Source organism: Hordeum vulgare, chromosome 7H (assembly GCF_904849725.1).
Source record: "Hordeum vulgare subsp. vulgare chromosome 7H, MorexV3_pseudomolecules_assembly, whole genome shotgun sequence".
NCBI lineage: Eukaryota > Viridiplantae > Streptophyta > Magnoliopsida > Poales > Poaceae > Hordeum > Hordeum vulgare.
Window position 1 is genome coordinate 394,274,677 of NC_058524.1, and position 21,544 is coordinate 394,296,220.

Consider the following 21,544-nt stretch of genomic DNA (forward strand, 5'->3'; position numbering starts at 1 on the left):
GGGAATGCCATTAAATCTCACATCGGGCATTTTTAACATACCTCGAAGCAACATGAACAACATTCGGTAATTACAAGTCCGCTCAAATATATATTTGTGTGGGTATATGGATCAATATGGATGTCCATAGTTTTGCTATTGATCACTGATCGGAAAGAGTTCCGATCATGTCTATACATCATCAAACCTACAAGGTCACACACTTAAGGGTTATGTATTTACTAAGTAATAAACAGGGAGTCTGAGAGATTGTTTCTAGAAAAGTGTCGGAGATGATAGAAAAATTTCAAAGAGAAAATTGGAAATGATTTAGAGACAAAACTTCATACTAGAAATGTTCCAGAATGCGTCCATAGTTATTTTATATGGGTGCCGGAAATGTTCTGGACCTTCTAGTTTTTTTGGACTAAACACGCGCTGAAAATATTTCATGAAAAGTTTCCATGAATAGTGGGGTGAATAGCGGTAACACTATTAGGGTACAACCGCTTCTTGGTGGCTTATTGGAAAGCCACCTTTTGGGGCTTTATCCCAAAGTCCATGGAGATAACATGGGGTGGTGGGACCCCATTTAGGGGGGCACTCATGGTGGGCTTCCAAGGAAGGAGCTACTCCATGGAGCTCCATTTGCCACACTTTTGTGGCTTTATGGTGAAAATATCCCATGGGGTTTTTGGTATTTTCCCCATGTCTCTCACTATAAACAGAGGTGGAGAGAGCTCTCCATTTCACACAAGTTATATTTGAACACATGCCATGCAATGATCTGGCTTTCTACCTCCCTCTCCACAAAATAGTCTTGTACCAAAGGTTGTCTAGTCTTCCGTAGGGCCTAGTTATGGATGGTGAAGCTTTGTTGGATAGTTGAGAACGGATGTGTGTAGCCTGTTAGAGAGGTCATAGTTTTAATCTTGATTCGACACACACACTTAGTTTCAGTCTGAGAGCCTCTGAAAGGGTTGTTTGAGATTCTGTCCGACAGCCTTCTGAAGGGTTCTCCAAGGGACTATCCTAGGTTCTGTCCAAGAGACACATGAAGGCCAATCCGAGGGACTGTCCAAGGTTCTGTAAGAGAGCCTCCCGAAGGGCTGTCCTAGGGACTGCACTAGGGGTTGTCCGAGGGAGAACATATTTGTGGCTGGGAGGTTGTAAAATCCTAGATGTGGATATCTGCACCGATGATCTTTGCCAAATCTACTTCCGCTATGCTACGAGTTGGTAACAATCATATCAAAGCTTTTATGCATCTTCATAGTGGTCCTCGGTTGGTGTGTAGGTCAGAAAATATTTGTTTTCTGTTGCATGACCCTAAAGTGGCACCATGAGCCGTGATATGCATAGATGTTTGTTACGATCTAGAATACACGAGAAGTATGGGTATTGCAAAATATAATTTTGTAGTAGATGAGGTATATTGATGAAAAAATTAGTGTAGGTAGTAGATGAAATCCATTACCTGGTGTTCTTGTTGCTTATCTTGAATTTGTGTAGTTCTTATCTTGACAACATGGTGGAGTTTTTTGGTACAGAATTCCGGTAACCATCAATCTTTCCATGCTGCTCCTGAGTATGATGGTTGACAAACCAACAAAGTGTTTATGTTCTTTGGGTTCCACCATAGTTAAGAAACATGAATGTTTCATAGACTAAAGGGCAATGCAGATATGATTTACACGGGTTTCTTGCGTATGACCAAGTTCCATATGGGGCTCGAGATTTTTTATCTCGTGTTTCATACGCACCGCAAAGTTAAGCTAGAGACTTGAATAATCATATTTGATGATGAACATTGGTAGTTGTGGTTTGTTTTGAAACCTTAGAAGCCACGTAAAATAAAATTTGTACAAACCAATTAGAGGTGTCTAGCTTGGTTTTTCTGGAAGGCATGTGATGTGGTATAGTCTTCATCTTATTTAATGAGATTATGTATGAGATAGCTTTACGATGTAACATATTTAATATGACCTATGTGTCGTGATTCGACATAATGGTTGGAGCCAGCTGATTGTCACTTTAATGAACTGTGTGCCAATCTTGTTGTAATGCATTAATTTAATCAGCTATAGTGATAGCAATATTATGTGATGCATAGTCAAGGTGGTGATAAGTTTTGCGAAGGTAGACACTGACATAAATTTTGAAGATGAAGAAAATAGAGACTTCTCCGTCAAAAGGGACTATACCATATCATGCTATTATGAATTTTCTGAGATGTTTATCCCTTTTGATGCGCCCTTATCATTGCATGCTAGTCACTTTTATTAGGGTAATATCTCACTTCAAATTTCAAGTAGTTCGTGTTATCCCCAAGTGTAGCACCATCACATAATTTATCTTTTAAAGGTACCACATGGTTGCATGTGTACGAATGATTAGATAAGTGTAAGGCGGGTGAGGTCAGACCTCGCAAAAAGATCACTTGGTTGTCTTGACGTTCAGGCAGGATAGTCCTAAGATCAAAACATGTGCATCGAAAGATGAACAAGATTCACATAGAGATGTGATCGGCAAGTTGGCCTACCAATATAAATTATTGTCATGATATTATGATTCTATGGTGATGAATTGAAATATGGATCTTGGATCATTCACAATCAATTCTGGGAGATATTGATTTGAGTGGGAGCGCACTTTATAATTAAATTGTTTAATTGTTATGTGGAAATTAATTACTGAACATAGTCTAAGTGTGATTTGCATAATAATTATAGAATATTGGCTCATATTCCACCTTCCATGTTGAAATTTAATATCTATTATTAATCTTGTAAAAAATTATGATTGTAATGTGAGGATTGTCCTCAAGAGTGTCGATAAGGACTTTTCCCTATCACTTGCTTTCGGTATTATCCCACTAATGTTATGGATGACATGACTCTCGTCCTTCGGTCCAAAAGCTAGAAATCTATTGCGGTCAAGTACAATATATTTTCTTCATGATTCTTGAACTTTAAAAGTTTGGGATAGTTATGTGATATTCATGGAAATGGAGATTAGTTTTAGCTACAAACAAAGGCTAAAATATATGAGATATCCAAAGCAACATTTGTTGTGATATTAATGAAGTCTTTACTATCCATTAGACTTATAAGAAGGGATACGGAAGAACACCAATCATGTAATGATGGTAAGTAAAACCACAACTTCAAGAGAAAGGAAAGTCTTAAGGGTGTCACTAAGACTTACACGCGTAGGAAATCTAAATCTAAATCCACTCTTAAAGTTTGGGTGTCTCTTCTATGAGTAGGAGAAATATTGGACATAAAACTATTAAAATTGTAATGGCAAAATAAAGGAGACTCCAAGGTCGAGCCCAGGTATGAATGTCATAAAAGTTATTAATGTATAGGAGGTTGGTCAAAGATGTAATTCTTGGGAATTAGGATTAAATTGTTAGTCCATGTTTCTAGGGTAACATGATTAAAATTTAATCACAAGTACACATGTTCTATTGCATTCTGTTACAACTTGATACAAGAAGTACTAAGGCCTAACAAACTAACCAGTAATGAGGTTTTGGGTACATGTTGGGAACATATTAGAAGTTAATATACTTTCCATCAGTGTATTACCTCTGCATTTATTTTCATAGTTAATTTTAAAGTTTCATACACTCTGTCCCATTCCATAATGTTCTTGTTGTGAGAAGGTCGTTCATAAGAGAACATTTTTTGTTCACTGTTAGGAATAACATAAGGGACATGCTTCCATCATGAATGGGGTGTATGTTATGAATATTTATAATAATAGAATACATCCATAACAATGACGCTAAATGTTGCAAGACTAAACGAATGACACATATGTATGGCATTGCATTTTGGTCACAGTGGAGAAACCCACATGAAGTAATTATGTATTCATGGTTTTTGAAGTCATTTGATTATGAATCATATAACACTTTCAAATTTTGTCCAAAGGTAATGTAACTAAAATATTGTTCACGTGCTATAAGGAACGAGCAACAGACTTACTCAAAATCATACATTTTGATGTGTGTACTCCAACAAGTGTTGTTACCAGCAGTAAATTTATATATCTTCAGTAATGACTCAAGTATATATGTGAATATTTGCTTAATGAGACATAAGTCTGGATCTTTGAAATATTTCAAAAGGTTTTCAGAATGAAATGGAAATTATTGTAACAAGGATATTATGTTTTCGCAATTAGATTGTGGAAAGGATTATTTGAGTTACAAGTTTAGTGAATGTCTGGTGAGTGGTGAAAAGGGTTTCGTAACTTACACCTCACGGAACACCATTGTGAGTGGAATGTCTGAGAAGATGTAATCAAACCATGTATGAAATGGTAAGATAAAAAATGGCATAAATATTTTTTTCATTATCCCTTTTTAATGTAATGCTTTGGAGACTTTCGATTTTACACTAAAAAGAGTGTCATCAGATCTGTTGAAATCACAACATGGTATGGTACACGCAACCATGCATGTTGTGTCTTTTCTTAAAATTTGGAAAGTTATTCTTGAGGTCATCCATGAGAACCAGCATTGTTTTATCAAAGGCAAGTCCATCGAGGACTACCTAACTTGGGCTTTCGAGTTCATCCATCAATGCGATAATTCTGGTAGGGAAATTGTTCTTCTCAAACTTGATTTTGAGAAGGCATTAGACTTGGTTGAACTTGAGATCATTATTGCAATAATGAAAAAAAAAGGTTTGATGACAAGTGGATCCATTGGATTAAGGTTTTACTTGCGTCCGAACACTCCTTGATTTTGTTGAACGTTGTCCAAGGGAATTATTTTCATTTCAATAGAGGTGTTCATCAAGGTAATGTTTTATCACATCTTTTGTTTGTCCTAGTGGTTGAACTCCTTCAGTACGTGATCAACAATGAATTTTCTAAAGGAAAACTGCATTTGCAAGTTCTGAGGCAAGGTAAATTCCATATAATTCAATACGCGGATGACATGGTTATAATTCTCCTGGCATGCAGTCGGAAACTTTTGCATTTGAAGAGAGTGTTGCAATATTTTGCTTTGTCATCGGGCCTTAAAATCAACTTCCATAAGTCGAACCTAGTGCCCATCAACGTTGATCCAACTAAAGCAATTGATCTTGCACCAGTGTATGGATGTGAGGTTGGAAAAGCCTTTCACCTATCTGGGCCTCCCTCTAGGCACTACTAAACCCTCAAAGAAGGAGCTAATGCCATTGGTTGACAGAGTTGAGAGAAAAATTTCAAGCACATGCTCTTTGCTTTTCCATGTTTCAAGAATTACCTTGGTTAATACCCTTATTACTTTAATGATTAATTATGGGATGTGCACTTTGCAATTGAATTCAAAATTCATTTATTATTTTGACAAAGTGAGAAGGAGATATGTCTCGACCAAGAAATCAGAGCAGGGAGAATCATGTAACTCCCTAATTGCTTTGAAGAGGGTGTGCTGCCCCAAGGATAATGGTGGCTTGTTGTCATCAATTTGAAGGTATAAAATCAAGCCTTGTTGCTCAATTTTCTTCATAAGTTTTATAACACATCAAAACTCCCTTTGGTTTGCCTTATTTTGGACTCCTCCTCCTACTACTCCATCCCACATGCTATCCAAAGTTGTGGTTCCTTCTAGTGGAAACAAAACAACAAGCTTATGCCTATTTTGAGACGTATTTCTTCTTGTGTGGTTGGCAATTGGAAAACATTACAATGTGGCATGATAATTGGTAAGGAGTTCTCCTCTCTACAAGCTTTGCATGTCTCTTTTCGTTTGTCGTTGATTAGAACTGCTCAGTGGCAGAATTCTTTTCAACTACTAGTATGGCCATGTTATTTCATTTGTCGCTCTCCCCTAAAGCCTTCTCCAATCTCGAGATAGTGAGGTCTCTTAAACCCTCTGAGCTAGACCATGATGGGTTGACGGACTCATGGATTTGTGTTTGGGCCCCAGATTATTCCTCCAAAAACTTCTATATGAATTGCCATAAAGATATCATTGCGCCACCATCCTTTGCTTGGATCTGGAAATCTAAGCTACATAAGAAATTCAAAGTCTTTATGTGGTTTCTCCTTGTGGATAGACTGAACACCTGCAACATGCTTAAACGCACACACTTCAATATTGATGAGGTGTTTGATTGTGTTCTCTATGACTCTGGAGCGGAAGATACTATAGATCACCTATTATTCTCATGTTCATTTAGTATGAACTATTGGTCGAAAGTTGGTATTTCATGGAATCCGAATCAGACTCGGATTGAGGCTATGCAAGCCGTCAAAAGCACCTTCACAAAAGAGCTATTCTTTGAAATAGTGGGTATTGTGGCCTGGAATATATGGAAGGAGCGTAACAATTTCCTCTTCATGCATACTAATCCCACTTTGACAGCTCGGAGAGAAGGGACTAAATCAGACTTTCTTTGGCTCAAATATAGAGTTGACAAAGGCTATTGGGATTACATTACTTTGTTAGCTCTCTCCTTCTAGTTTTGTTTTCTCCTTGATCTTTCCATACATCTAGTTTTTAGCCCTTCTTTAGCTTACATCTTTCAGTTCTACCTCTTCCTCCCTTGAGGATCCCACCTCAAGGACTTGTAAAAATATGTAATACTTTGTTATTTTCAATTTAACACAGTAGGAGCCTCTCCTATTGTTTCTTGGTTAAAAAATGTTTACTAACCTATTCCAAATCACACAACTACTAGTTTGTATGTTATCCTAGATTGTTGGGCATTCCTCCATCACTATTTCGAGGCAAAAGGTTTGCCATATAGAGCGGCATGATTTTTTAAGAAAAAAAATCTTGCAAAAGTGGGAGTGGGAGGGCAGTGCAACTCGACGAGATAACAGTATCATCATTATTAGGTCAACGGAAAGAAACTTTGGAAGTAATTTCAAAGTTTCCTACTCTAACTAATACGGAAGACTCTACATGAGATGTGTGGACTTTGGTCGAACTTGCACGTGAACCACATAGGAAAAACTTGTGCAAACCTCTTAGGTACTGATACGTCCATTTTCCATCAGGATTTCCTAATGTTATTTACAATGTTTTTTTATCATTATGGCGCAATTCTTATGCCTTTTCTCTCTTAATTTGCAAGATTTACTTGAAGAGGGAAATTATCGACACATGGAATTATGGACCTAAAAGAGCTACAGGAAAGATAGTTATTCTCCGGATCTCCAAATGACCTGAAATTTTTTGAAGATTTATTTTTGAATATATAAAAACTATCGGGAGGAAAAGGTGGTGGAGAATATCAAACGTGGGCCCAGGGGCACTCCCTCCCACCTTGTTGCCCACGAGAGCCCTCTCGTGTCTGTATTCTGCTATATGAAGCCATTTGACCTAGAAAAAAATAAGGGAAGACTTTCGGGATGAAGCACCGCCGTCTCGAGGCAGAACCTGGGCACGAGTAGTTTTTCTCTATGGCGTAGCAATTCTCTCGGGGATACTTACATCTAGGGGGGATCGAAGCTTTCGTCATTACCAACGGTCCTCCCATCGTGGCAGGACTCGTCTCCATCAACATCTTCACTAGAAAAATCTCATATCAAACCTTAGTTCATCTCTTGTACTCAATCTTTGTCCCAAAACCTCATATTTGTACATGTGGGTTGCTTGTAGTGTTGATTACATCTTGTAGTTGATGCTACTTGGTTTGATTGGTGGACGGTCATATGTTCAAATTATAAATTACATATTTATCACCTCTCATCATGAACATGAATATGATTTGTTAGTAGTTATGTTTGTTCTTGAGGGCATGGGAGTAGTCTTGTTATAAACTATTAGTTGAAGTTGGTATTCCTTTAATTTTTTGATGACATGTATGTTGTGTTTCCTCTAGTGGTGTCATGTGAACATGAATACATGACACTTCACCATACTTGGGACTAGAGAAAATAATTATGGAGTATGAAGTAGATGCTGGGTTGCGCGAGTGACAGATAATTGAACCCTCGTTTATGTACTCTTTCATAAGGGACTGATTTGGATCCATATTCTTAATGTTATGATTAGATTTATCTTAGTTCTTTGTTTCATAGTTGAGGATGCTTGCTAGAGAGAGTAATCATAAGTAGGTTGTTTGTTCAAGTAAGAATGGGACCTTAGCATCGGTCCACCCACATATCAATTTATCAAAGTAGTGAACTTGAATCAACTAAAACATGATAGGCATGACTAGACAAAATTCTCATGTGTCCTCAAGAATGCTTGCTCCCTATGAGAAACACTTTTGGCATGTCCTTTTCATAATAAGGATTGGGTTTCCTTTCTGCACCTTGTTACTTTGTTTACTCATTACTCGCTACAAAATATCTTGCTATCAAACTATTTGTTACCACGCTTTTACAACACTTGCACAAATTACCTTGCTGAAACCACTTATCAATTCCTTTTGTCCCTCGTTGGGTTCGACACTTACTTATCAAAGGACTACAACTGACCCCCTATACTTGTGTGTCATCAAGACTCTTTTCTGGCGTTGTTGCCAGGGAGTAAAGTGCTTCTAGTAAGAGGAATTTGGTAAGGGAACATTTATATTATGTGCTGAATTTTATCTCCGCTTGTTACTATGGAGAACAATCCTTTGAAGAGCTTGTTCGGGGTATTTTCACCTCAATCGCAAGTGGTAAAAGCCGCTCCTCAACCTACGGAGCCTACTGAAAATATTTATTATGAAATTCCTTCAAGTATTATGGAAACACTGCTTGCTAATTCTTATGCATGAGATGGAACAATACATCCTAATATGCACTTAATCTATATAGATGAACCTTGTGGAATGTTTAAGCTTGCAGGTCTATCTAAATATGGGATTAAGAAGAAGGTGTTCCCTTTATCTTTGGGGGAGCATTGTTCTGGTATAGGCTATTGGATGACTCACGGACATGGGATTGGAATCAGTTGGAGCTGGAATTTCATGAGAAGCTTTATCCGATGCACTTGGTTCATCGTGATCGGAATTATATATATAACTTTTGGCCTCGTGAAGGACAATCTCTCAAGCCTGGGGAGGCTTAAATATATGTTACATACATGCCCCTATCATGAGCTCTCGAGAGGATGATTATTGAAAACTTTTATGCTTGGCTTTCTCGTGATAGTGAAGCAATGCTTGATACTTCTTCTGATGGTTCTTTCATAAAGAAAAATATTGAATTCCAATGGGATCTTATTGAGAGAATTAAACGCAACTCCGGAGACTAGGAGATCGGTGAACTTAATAAGTCGGTTATGAATCTTGAATTTGATTGTGTTAATCTTTTATAGAAACAGATGTTTTCCGTAAGCTGAATGTAAAATATGGACTTGACATTGAGATAGTAGCTGCATTTTGCGAATCCTTTGCTACTCATATTGATCTTCCTAAGGAGAAGTATTGTAAATTCTATCCACCTATTAAAATTACTTGTGAAGAACCACCTATTATTGAAACTAGAACGATTACTTATGTTGCTAACCCAGTTGTCCCTGCTACTTATATCGAGAAACCTCCTTTCCTTGTTAGAATTAAGTAACATGCTGAAACTACAACTATGGTTCATAAGAGCAATAATAAATCATCCAAACTTTCTAAGCAAATTAAAGTAGAAACTTCTATTGTAATGGTTAAAGATCTCTTCGTTGATAATATTGGCGGACATGTCATTTACTTTTGTGATGATGCTCCTAGAATTGCTAAGACTGTTAGAAATGAAAAAGATTTGCTAGATATGAATAACAAAGTTGTTGGCATGCATGTTGTTTCTGTTAAAGTTGGAGATCACTCAATCATGGTTTATGTGATATGGGTTCTAGTATTAATGTTATTCTTTTATCTTTATATCAAGAAGTAATGCATGATATTGCACGTGCTGAGATAGAAGATACTGATTTTACTATTACTTACAAATAGAGGTAATATTTCACCGCTTGGGATTGTGAGAGATGTTAAGTTTTATGCGGTAAGGAATACTCTACTGCTTTCTTAGTACTTGCATCACATCAAGATAATCTGTGTCCCATTATATTTGGAATACATTTCTTGAACACTGTTAACATTGAAATTGTTTATATTAAAGAAATGGTTAAGATTACATTTGGTGATAAATCTCATGAATTTAATTTCTCTAAGTTTAATAGAAAACCTCATGATAACGAATTACCTAGTAGAGATGATATCATAGATCTTGCTTCTATTGCTACACCTCCTTCGGATCCTTTAGAAAAATATTTGTAAGACCATGAAAATTATATGCATATGAATGAGAGAAATTAAATTGATGAAATACTCTTTAGATAAACGCCTATCCTTAAGCATAACTTGCTTGTTGAAACCTTGGGAGATCCTCTCCCATGTAAGGATGATCCGGTGGATGAGTTAAAGAAACTCCCTCTTACTTTGAAATATGCATATCTTGATGAAAAGAAAATACATCATGTTACTATCGATGCTAACCTTTTAGTACACAAAGAAAAGAGATTATTGAAAACTTACCACCATGTAAACGATCATATACAAGCTTCTACCACTTTAGTAGAGTTGGGTTCAACAATAATTTGATGATATCCCATAGATGCCACCAACGGAAGTCCCTCTCTCGGTGAAAGCTTCCACCATCGATGCATTAGGAAAGGAAGTACAAGTTATTGCGACGAAGTTGTCGTGTGAATCGTGGATCATTGCACATGTCCTTCCCGCTCCTCCCTCACTTTGAAATGAAGCGTATACATTAAATTTTAGATGCGTGCATCTCGTTTGGACCACTTAATATTATCCCTGGTACTTGCATTCGGCCCGGTCTTTGCAAAATTGTTGCACATAGCAAGAATTAATAACCTTTAGTTCATCACCGACGGAGTATGCTCTCCATGTATCACAGACTACCTAATCCACCATAGGTACCAGGAAGCCATGCCCAAGACTTCTGGTAGTCCCACAAGCAGTAGGTTGGGAACATCGCCTTACACCAAAGAAATGAGTTCTTCAAGAAGTGTCAATCCCAACCTAACAAAGCTCATTGTTGATGCAATAGTTTATTCTAGATATAGCATCCTCCATAGCTCTTTCAATGGTTTACACCCAAACAGATGTGTGAGATGTCCTTGGGATTTAAATAACAAATAGGTACTGGCCATTAGTGACGATGTAGCAGTTGGCATCGATGGCTTTTACACGAATAACAACATGAAAATTTTCACATACGAAATCTTGACTTTTCCGGGAACATTCAATATGTAGATTTTCCTCCATATAGGATTAGTACCAGCGAGAAGCCATGTCATGTGTCATATTTCCAAATTGATGCCTCCATTCAAGATGATACACAGATTTGACTAGAAAAAATCCAGACCACTTGTAGTGCCAAGCCACAAAATCATGAAAGCTATTATGAGTGATAGAGATTCTCACAATATGTGAAGCATCCACCACCGAAAGAGAATAGAGTACACCAAGTTCTCATCCCATTGGAGCGAATAACTATCAATTAGATCTGCCACCTTATCAATAAGAACACCTCCCTTGATGGTCATTATTCCTATTTAGGCTAGAGAGAATACTTACCTTTCCAGATATTAATTGACTCACCATTGCCTACTCACCGCATAGAACCTCTATTAAAACTTTGAATACATATGAAGATACTTTGTCGTGTAATACTTTGGTTTGCATACTATTTGGCCTTCGATACCCTCACACATAGAGAATCCCGATTGACCAGAAGCCTCCAAACCTACTTAGCTACCATTGCAAGATTAAAAGGATGGGAATCTCGAAAGCCCAAATCACCTTGATTTTTTGTGAAACAAAACTTCCATCAAGTAAACCAATGCATTTATTTTACTATTTTCATCATCTCCCCACCAAAACTTTGTAGTCGGATCTTGCTATGTCTTTACTAATTCCCTTAGTTAACTTGAAAACTAACATTGCTAGATTAGCATGCCTAGAACAACTAACTTTAATAACGTCTCTTTTTCAGCCACTGCTCATTTTTTTTCTCCTTCCATCGAGAGATACTATGAATAAATCTTTCAACAAGATGTTTACGGTCACTCCTATCAACACCGCCAAGGTTGGTCATCCCAATTATCTATCAAATAAGGTTTCATTTTCTATATTCAAATGAAGACAAATATATGCTTTCATATCAACAAAAGTATTCGTATCGAACGAAAATGCTTGATTTTGCTACACTCACCGGTTGTCCTGAATTTGTGTACTCCCTCCGTTTCGGTTTATAAGTCATCTTACGAAAACCAAATAATCCCAAAACACTTAGGCACGATGTATTAACTTTCATCTCGTTTTTTGTTTTTTGACATGAATAAAGGCATCAACCAATAAGAGATGTGGGGCATGTATGTTTTTAATTACTTGAGACTAACTAGCACGACATGCAATGGTCAGTTCATTGCATGCAATGGTATTAATTAGCAAAATAACATTAATTTTCTTGTTTTCCTCTTCATCTTGGTCACAGTGCACAACCTAAGATGACCTATACACCGAGACGGAGGGAGTAATAAGTGTCCAATACTTGTTGCAAGGAATATGTACTTTTCATACCCGCCTTCATGAGAATTAGGGAATCGTCAACAAATAAAAAGTGTGAAATTAACGATGCATTCCTGCATACCCTAATCTCATCCATGCCACCAACTTCTACATACAAAAATAAGCTAGAAAAAACTTATGAACAAAGCAAAAACAAGTATGGTGATAAACCCCCCCCCCCCCTACCCGAGGCTCCTAGAAGGAGTAAATCCTTCAATTTTTTGGGAACTATATAGAAAATTGGAAGTAATTAAGAAAACACAATTGATGATAAGATCCACGAATTTATCATGAAAACCAAGCTTCAACAGCATATCACGAAGGAAATTACACTCCACTCTATGATAAGCCTTATGCATATTTAATTTCATAGTACATGGGCCCTTTTTGCCTTTCTTTTTATTTTTGATTATATGGACACAAGCTATCATGACTTTATCAATAATAAGTTTGCCTCGTACAAAAGCACTCTCGATTGGAGATATAGGCCCAGTTCTTTTCGCTCAATTCTGGCGATTTGAAGTTTGAAAAATCAAAAGCGTAAAAGAACTCAATTTGATTGTCTAAAATCATCTAAGAATAGCTAGAATCGGTAGTGCAATCAAAAATCAACTCGAAACCTTACTTCTCGCGATTCTGGGTCATCCAGCAAAATAAAACGGTTCAGTTTAAGATACTAGCCCTATTTAAAATGCAGCTTACAAGAGAACTGCCACATGTGGCCACCCACACCCACGAAAACGAGTCGTGTGACTCATTCCTCCCGATCCCCACCTCCCCACTCACCCTCGCAGTAGGGTTCCAGGGTCGCTGTTGCCGCCGTCGTGCGCCGCCCAAGAGTCCTCCCCGGCCGCTCCTTCACCCCGCCCGAAGTCGACCCTCCGACCCGCTCCTCCGCTCTGCCCGCTCGCCTCCAGGGCCAAAGTCGTTGCTCCGCCCTGTCCGCTCACCTCCTGTCCCGCAATAGTTGCTCCGCCCCGCTGCCGCCCGACTCCTGGCGTCGTCACTCTTCGCCTGGCTCCCAACCCGCCTCCGCCTCCGTCTCACGCCGCCAGACGCCACAACGTCGGAGTTTGCTCAGGTGAGCTCTCCTCTCCTCTCAGCATACAACTCGTCCCATAATCTTAGACCACAGTCTCGGAAAAGAACTCGACGACTGATTCTGCCTGATTCTGGGGGAAGCTGATTCTCGGAAAGTTTCCCAAAAGTTGATCTGGAGAATCAAAAGCAAAATAGACTTCAATCTGGTTGATAACATTTTGGAAACAATTTTACACACCATACTACAAATGATAATAAGGCAATGCTGAGAAATTGATTCTCGCGGGTCTACTTTGGGGTTAGCACAATTATTAGTTACAGCGTGATACCCCACATGTTGTTGCAAGTATGTTCTACAAATGTCCCAATGAGATTCCATTGTATGGAGCATGAAATTTTCATGCATAATTGCATGTTGAGGTGAGCTTTTTCTATGCATGGCTTGTTGTTGTGAGTCACTTTGCATGCATCTTGCTTGCTTAGGTGTCATGCTTGCTTGTTGAGAAAATTAGTTAGTGAGGGACTAGAAGTACATAGGCCCTCTTTGCCTTTCTTTTTATTTTCTATTGTATGGACATAAGCTATTAGGACCCTATCAACAATAAGCACTCTGGGTTGGAGCCATAATCTCCAGCAACCACGGTAAAGTCAGAGTCGCACGTTCAAGGCCGTCGTTGATGATGATGACGCTTGCAACTCCTCAGCGGATGTCTTTCTTCTTTGCAGCTCTTTGTTCCATGTGGATAGCTAGGTTGGCCAGTGGTATCCATGTCATATGGGTTGGGATGTATCGGTTTCAGCCAGATTTTTCGTTAATTAACCGGGCAATTCTCTTCTTTTTAATCAATGAAAATGGCAAGTCTTTTGCCTTGTTTCAAAAAAAAAATCTAGCAAAAAAGACTTCACTCTGGTTGATAGCATTTTGCAAATATTTTACACACCACCCTACAAAGACTAATGTGGCAATGTTGAGAAATAAATTCTGGGGAGTCTACTTTGGGGTTAGCACAATTATGAATTACACTATGATACTCTGCATGTTCTTGTGGGAATTTTCTACAATATGTCTGAACGAGATTCCATTGTATGTGGCATGAAATTTCCATGCATAATTGCAAGTTCAGGTGAGCTTTTTCTATGCATGGCTTGTTATCGCAAGTCATTTTCCATGCATGTTGTTTGCTTAGATGCCATGCTTGCTTCTTGAGAGAAATAGTTAGCAAGGGACTTGCTATTTGGGTACAGGACACTCCAATCTCTAGAATTTGTCTAATACTAATTGCAAAAGGTACCTCATTAGTTATCTCCTCTCCAATTAAGTGCCAGCATCCCCTTGAGAATGAAGAGGTTAATAAAGTAATCACGAATATGGGGATCTAGCGTTGGTGGTTATGTGGTGTACTCGGACGGTTCCAAAAGTCTACAGTTCCTCACAATATACTCTCTTCGTTTCTAAATATAAGTCTTTTTAGAGGTTTCACTAGAAAACTACATGTATATAGACAAATTTTAAAACATAGATTCACTCATTTTACTCCGTATGTAGTCCCTTAATGAAATATCTTAAAGACTTACATTTCAAAACATAAGAAGTACATGTCACGAGCAAAAAAAAAATATTACAGTGCATCAAAGTCGGTTTTCCTTGTAAGTTCTCCCCCAACTACTCCCTCCGTTCCTAAATATAAGTTTTTAAGAGATCCCATTAAGGAATTACATACGGATGTATATAAACATACTTTAGAGTATATATTCACTCATTTTGATCCGTATGTGACCCCTTGATGAAATCTCTAAAAAGACTTATATTTAGGAACGGAGGAAGTATATATAAAGTACGGAGTACTAATCAATTAACCACATTGACGTGCAAATATAAGTCCTTTTAAAGATTTTATTAGTAAACTACATACAAATGTACATAGACATATTTAAGAGTATAGAATCATTCATTTTACTCCATATGTAGACCCCCTAGTGAAATCTCTTAAAAGAGTTATATTTAAGAACGGAGGGAGTGGTTCATGTGCATTATGCTAGCCCAAAACTCCAAACGCAAGCAACCAAACGATGGCTAGATGGTAGCTTAACGCAACATGGGACTTAAAACCAAACGAACCCATGCAGACTCACATGGAAGCATGCCGGTCAATGCGCTAGTAAGGGCCATGCAGACGCATGGAATGTTTCACTTTCACAGGCTACACGCGACCCTATTGAACGTTCCAGTGTGACTGACTAACAAAATCAGTCGCCTGATTTAAATCGTTTAACTTAAATGTTTGCTATAATGTCCGGCCAAGCATTTTAACTTCTCAATTGAAGGTGACACATACAAAGATTGTACACTGATCAACATAATCACGACAGTTTCTGATGCATATCAGCAATAGACAGGTATTAGTATGCCAAAAATTATTCCCAAGAAATTTTGCAACCAAAATGTGTATGGTTCCATTGTCGGTTCGGTGTCCATGTAGTGACCCGGATGGTATTTGCTCCTCAGCTGCTTACCCTGTACTTCTGCAAAAGAGAGGGTGCCCGGATTAAATTCCGTGCAATCTGTAAACTCCTTGGAAAGTGCTACTACCTCTGTAAATTCCTTGCAAAGTACTCTGATCTAAACCATCGTATATCACTTTACAGAGGGAGTAACAGATATATCTAAAACTAGAGTTTGAAGTATTGATTACCATGAGAAAGAGCAATGGAAACAAAACAGAGATTCAAAATCAAACTGAACAAATACACTTAAGTATGCACAGCTATGCCTACTGGATAAAATATCACAGACAACATGCTCAAAAAGCAAACGGATACAATGAAAATGCATGGCTTAAGATACGATAATGTACTAGAAATCAAATTTCTATTTGTCAGAATCAGGGGAAAATTATCAAGATATATACCATTTCAAAATGAAAACAATAACTTGCTATAATCATTCACTTCAGAGCGAAAGGACATGGGATGAGGATGATGTAACCAGATAACAGCCAGCATTCTATTTCAAGTTTTTAACATTCATTCATGGAAGTGGGTACAAATGTTGTACCTTAACAGTATTGAGGAGAACTTTGGCTTCACTGCTGCTGTTGAAGTGGTCACGAACAGGCTAAAAAGTGCAAAATGGCATTAGGACAAACAAATCTATACATGAATAAATTCGAGACATTACAAATTATATCTGTAAAAAGGAACTTGACTGAAAACAAAGCATAGGTGCCCATATTAATAATTGCATTAATAGGCCACAAGATTGACACCTCCACAATAAAAATAATCCATCAATACTATTTGCCAGGTATGACACAAAATATGCAATATGCAGCAACAGAGTGATCAAGGGAATAACAGAAACCATCTCAGGCATTACAAATTCAAAATACAATTGACTAAACGATGAATTAGAAAAATACAGCAGTGGAACAAATCAAAACAACAACCAGAAACTGGTAATGCTCTGAGAGTGCATAAGCTAATGACCCATGAAAGACTGCACAACCACTGAAGGGGAAAAAAAGTCAGAAAAAATTATTACCTTCAATATTTCATTTATCGCTTTCGCCAAAGCAGGCTTAACGTCGGCAGGATGCAAATCACCCGCTTCATAATCAGCAACAAGTTCATCCATGGTTAAAAATGTCCTGTTCAAACGCAAGCATGGTTATAAGTCCCAAGAAAAAAGTACACGATTTTCAACAGAGATAAACTAAGGCGTGCGTGTTTATTCAACAAACACAGATAAGATTTTCAAATTTATAGTAAGACCAAGAAAAGAACATTACTTGTTACCGCCATTGTTTTCTTTGCGGACAACCTCAAACTTATCAAACCAAGGGAAAACAATGTACTGGATGTACTCCAGGCACGGATTTTTATCAACAATTTTGGGAGGACAGAAAGCTTGCTTTATCTTCAAATTTACCTGAGCCTGCAATAAATTTGGTTATGGTATAATATCAGCTTAAGGAAAGGGCAAAACCTTGACAAGAAAATTTTGCTCTATAAATTCCAAAGTTCCTATCAGCTTGATAAATTGATAATATCATCGTCGGATGCCATCTACAAGATCAATTGAACGGCAAAGACAAGTTCTAAGCAAATGATGAACACAGTGCAGACCAGAATAAAGTGGTAGAAACTTCTAAAAATACTAGAAATAACATGTCAACCCATATCAAGAGTAGAACTAATTTTAAAATCACCAAACCTAACATCCAAATATAGTTGTTAGGGACTTCATTTTCTTGCGTGGCAGACAAGGGCCATACCCTACAATATCCTAGCCGAGTTATATCTTTCAACATTCAAACATCTCTTGATGATGTATGAAGTGATTAGGTGGCATAAGCTTTTGAAACAAATAAAGGTTATTCATGAAGAGAAAAATTTGAGAACCTCATCATCTTCCATAAAGATAGCCGATGTTGGATCACTCTTTGACATCTTCTCCTGGCCTTCTTTGAAACCCGGGAGCATATCTGTAGTTCATGTTAAGGAACAAATTTTGCATACAACCTGGCAGTGATGCACTACAAAGGAATTCTAACGAGATAACCACTGAGAGAGAGAGATCAATATAATAACACTACAGAAAATAAAAACATAAACATAAACATAAACAACAGTGGCAGATCAGGATACGATGTGACAGAATAATGGGCTTGTTTTTCCTTTTGATGTCATCGCAATATTCCCTTGCTAACATGTTAACCTTCCTTTGGTCCATGCCCAACTGGCATATGTCTGCCTACAAACAGAAACAGATTAGAGAGAATCAATGATAATCGAGAAATCTAGAATAAAGGTATACCACCATACAATATCAAGTGGAATAAAAAAGTACCAATAACCTTATTTACATTATGTGAATAGTTAAACTTCAATTTTACAGAGGGATGTCTGCAATATAAATATACTAACCTTCAGGAAGAATATATCAGCACACTGCATACAAGGATAGAAGATCTGTGCAGCAGTCAATTCCTCGTTGTCAGAGCGACCCATAATCGTACAACACCTGTGAAGTAAGGAAAAATGAGATAACTAAATTATGTTTGAGTTCAGACTTTTCAAGTCAATAATCATCTGGATGCATTTGCAATCTAAATGGCCGTACCTCGTTATTCTTTTGATATTATTTTTCCTGCCAATGTCCATTACAAGTGGCCAGTATTCATTTGCACACCTGTTAATTTCCTCTGAAGACCATAAGAATTCAACGCCATCAAGGTTCATACCAGCTGCTTTCCATATTTCAATCATGTAGCGCCCGACAGTCTGGATTTTTTTCAGATCACCACCCATTTTGTTGTTTAGCTGTGCAAACCAGTCTGCTATCCAGATTTTCACTTTGCATCCCGCTCTGATCATCTTGTTAACATTAATTGTCTTCACAACACCCTGTGAATACAATACATGAGAATGTCTATCACCAGCAAGTCCTCTCAGATCTTGCAATCTGAAACAGTTTGGGCATACTGGTCTCCTGCATCACTAAAGTAACCATTTCCATAATGTGTTGTACTGGCATCATAACTGTGGAAGCACACCGAGCATTGGTAAAGGCACATGTAAGATTAACATTTATACTAGGGTGTTCTATTCTTATATTAATCTTATGGAACAACAAAATAATGAAAAATGGGAGTGAACTCACTAATCTTACTCATTTGACAGATAAATCAAGGCTGGGTATTATAACCAAAACCAACTGGCGCACCCATACAGAACGAATCAGGATAGTGCTCCTTATTTTCAGGAGCTTTCGTCACCGACTTCTTTCTAGTTTTATTATGCTCTTTTTTGCGCACTCTCTTTTCATTCTCTGAACTAACACTTCTCTTTTGGGTTTTTTTTCTTCAACGACTCAAGCATTTTAACCGATAACTACAAGCACAAATATAACCACCCAGACATCAATAATAAGTACATGCTATTTAACCAATCTGATGCACAATTGCACATAATGAGCAAGAGTTTAAAAGAAAATCTAAATTTATAGGTGGAAAGCGACACTGGATAATCCGAAATATCCGATGTTCGTATTTAAGAAAATGCCTATTCGTACTGAAACATCCGCATCCGAATCAAAATGGAAATTATCCGTATCCGAATTTATTTAACAAATAATAAAAAATGGTATGAGATTTTGACACAAATATGGATATGGAAGTAGATATATCCGTATCCGAATAAAAATGCAGGGAGGTAATTTTCAAAATGCTAGCACCAATACTCTAATTATCAAACATAAAAGCCAAATGAATGGTTAAATTTTACTCTTTGTATGATTAAACTTCGAAATTATTATGCGTTACAATAGTATTTATTGATAAGCCTATTTATCATTGACTTATCTTATGTCACAAGTTGATTATTTCATGTCACATAGCTATTGACTAATTTACTTAAGCAATATATCCCTATTATCCGTTCCGAATCAAGCAAACATCCGATACGGATCCGTATTCGAATAACATCTGAGCTGCATCCGTATCCGATAACATCCGTATACGCATTTGTATTCGTTTTGAAAATATGGAAACGGAAGTGGTAAGAGCACTATCCGGTCTGCATCCAATCCATTTCCACCCAAAATTCGACTACTCCCTAGTTTTTGCATAGCAGAAATAAGTAGGCTAGGCATACATCGAGTGTAAGCATCCAGCTAGGTGATACCATGCCAAGTGATGACCTCTCTTGTTTGGGTATTAAATTAGCTGCTCGTCAAGTAGAGTACTATTGTAGACACATATCACGACATCAACATGATAGTAACAACACACTTGATAGTCATATGCACTCGGAAATTTTGGGACCGATGTTAGTTGAAATACGAAATTCCTGTCCAATAACACTTCCTGCCCGAGTCGCACATTCTATCCGAAGTTAGAAGAGAGTAAGGCATTAAGTTCCCGTCGAACCTGGGCGATGTGCATGCGGCCGGAGGGCTCGAACCCGTCGTAGCAGATAGGGACGGGCTTGTTCTGCAGCAGCCGCTTGAGCTCGTCGGGCTGAATGCACTCCTCGCCGATGCTCATCAGCAAGTCGAACCGCTCGTCCAGGCTCAATCCCGCCACGCCCCCCACGAGGTCTTCGGCGGCGGCAGCGGAGGAGGAGGCTCTGTTGGAGGCCTCGGGAGCCGCGGAAGGTTCCATTGAAGCGGCAGCGGGGGCGGAGGCCTCTGCGTTGACGGCATCGGCAGCCACGGAAGAGTCCATGGAGGTGGCGGCGGTGCGGGTGGCGAATTTGGAGACAGCTAGGGTTTTACGCGGCTCAGATCGGGAGATGGATCTGTATCGTAGTTCTGCGCAGATGGGGGTCTCAAAGACGTGGCCCGCACATTCCCTTGAAAAACAAAAGACGTGGCCCGTAGGTGAGTGTAAGAGGCCGATCTACATGGGCCTAAGCCGAACATGGGCTACCTCGCACCTGGGTGTTCCTAGTTAACGCTTCAGGCGCCGGCATACGCATTGTACAATTGATCTAAAAAAAAAGGGCATTGTACCCCCTCCGAGTTTCTGAATATAAGTCTTTTTATAGGTTTCATTAGGGGACTAAAAGCGAATGTATATAGACATATTATAGAGTGTAGATTCATTCATTTTGCTCCGTATTTAGCCCTCTAATGAAATTGCTAAAAAGACTTATATTTAGGAACGGATGGAGTACAATTCAAGGTGCTTAGAAAAGATGCTTAATAAATAAATTATTTTTTAAACATCTCCCCTAATAATAAAGCGTGCAACGCTTCTGCCGTCCGTCATGGCGGTTTTGCAAAAAAGCCTCTGACATTTTGTGTATTCAACCCACATTTCCTTTTTAAGACTCTGGTATATATAAAGTTCCACATCTGTTTCAGCACATTCATGTACCTAGCCGAGTGGCAGACGCACCGAGAGTTTGCTGCACCACTAGCAGACCTGAGTTCGACTCTAGCATCGGTGTGTTTTTCTTTTCATATTGCTTCATTTTTTGTGTAAATTCAA

The 21,544-nt window shown here is 38.2% G+C and overlaps 1 protein-coding gene across 1 annotated transcript; it reads right to left on the reverse strand.

The window, feature by feature from the left end:
• Positions 1-15,818: 15,818 nt before the first annotated feature.
• Positions 15,819-20,882, reverse strand: LOC123407602 (tyrosine--tRNA ligase 1, cytoplasmic-like). The gene is made up of 9 exons (XM_045100766.1): positions 20,480-20,882; positions 18,673-18,956; positions 18,477-18,573; positions 18,198-18,303; positions 17,952-18,034; positions 17,339-17,484; positions 17,092-17,197; positions 16,606-16,665; positions 15,819-16,073 (listed from the first exon to the last, which is right to left on the reverse strand). Exons 1-9 carry the CDS (start codon positions 20,774-20,776, stop codon positions 16,053-16,055), a joined length of 1,200 nt encoding a protein of 399 aa, XP_044956701.1. The 5' UTR covers positions 20,777-20,882; the 3' UTR covers positions 15,819-16,052.
• Positions 20,883-21,544: the final 662 nt, after the last annotated feature.

What these genes read in the sequence shown, in the direction of transcription:
- LOC123407602 (XM_045100766.1), bottom strand. Translation starts at nt 20,776, where the DNA reads ATGGACTCTTCCGTGGCTGCCGATGCCGTCAACGCAGAGGCCTCCGCC. An exon ending in GCCGCATGCACATCGCCCAG is followed by an intron (nt 18,957 to 20,479) that starts GTTCGACGGGAA and finishes TTGTATTCACAG; the next exon opens with GGTGTTGTGAAGACAATTAA. An exon ending in TTCTCCTCAATACTGTTAAG is followed by an intron (nt 16,074 to 16,605) that starts GTACAACATTTG and finishes TCTCTTTTGCAG; the next exon opens with AAGTACAGGGTAAGCAGCTG.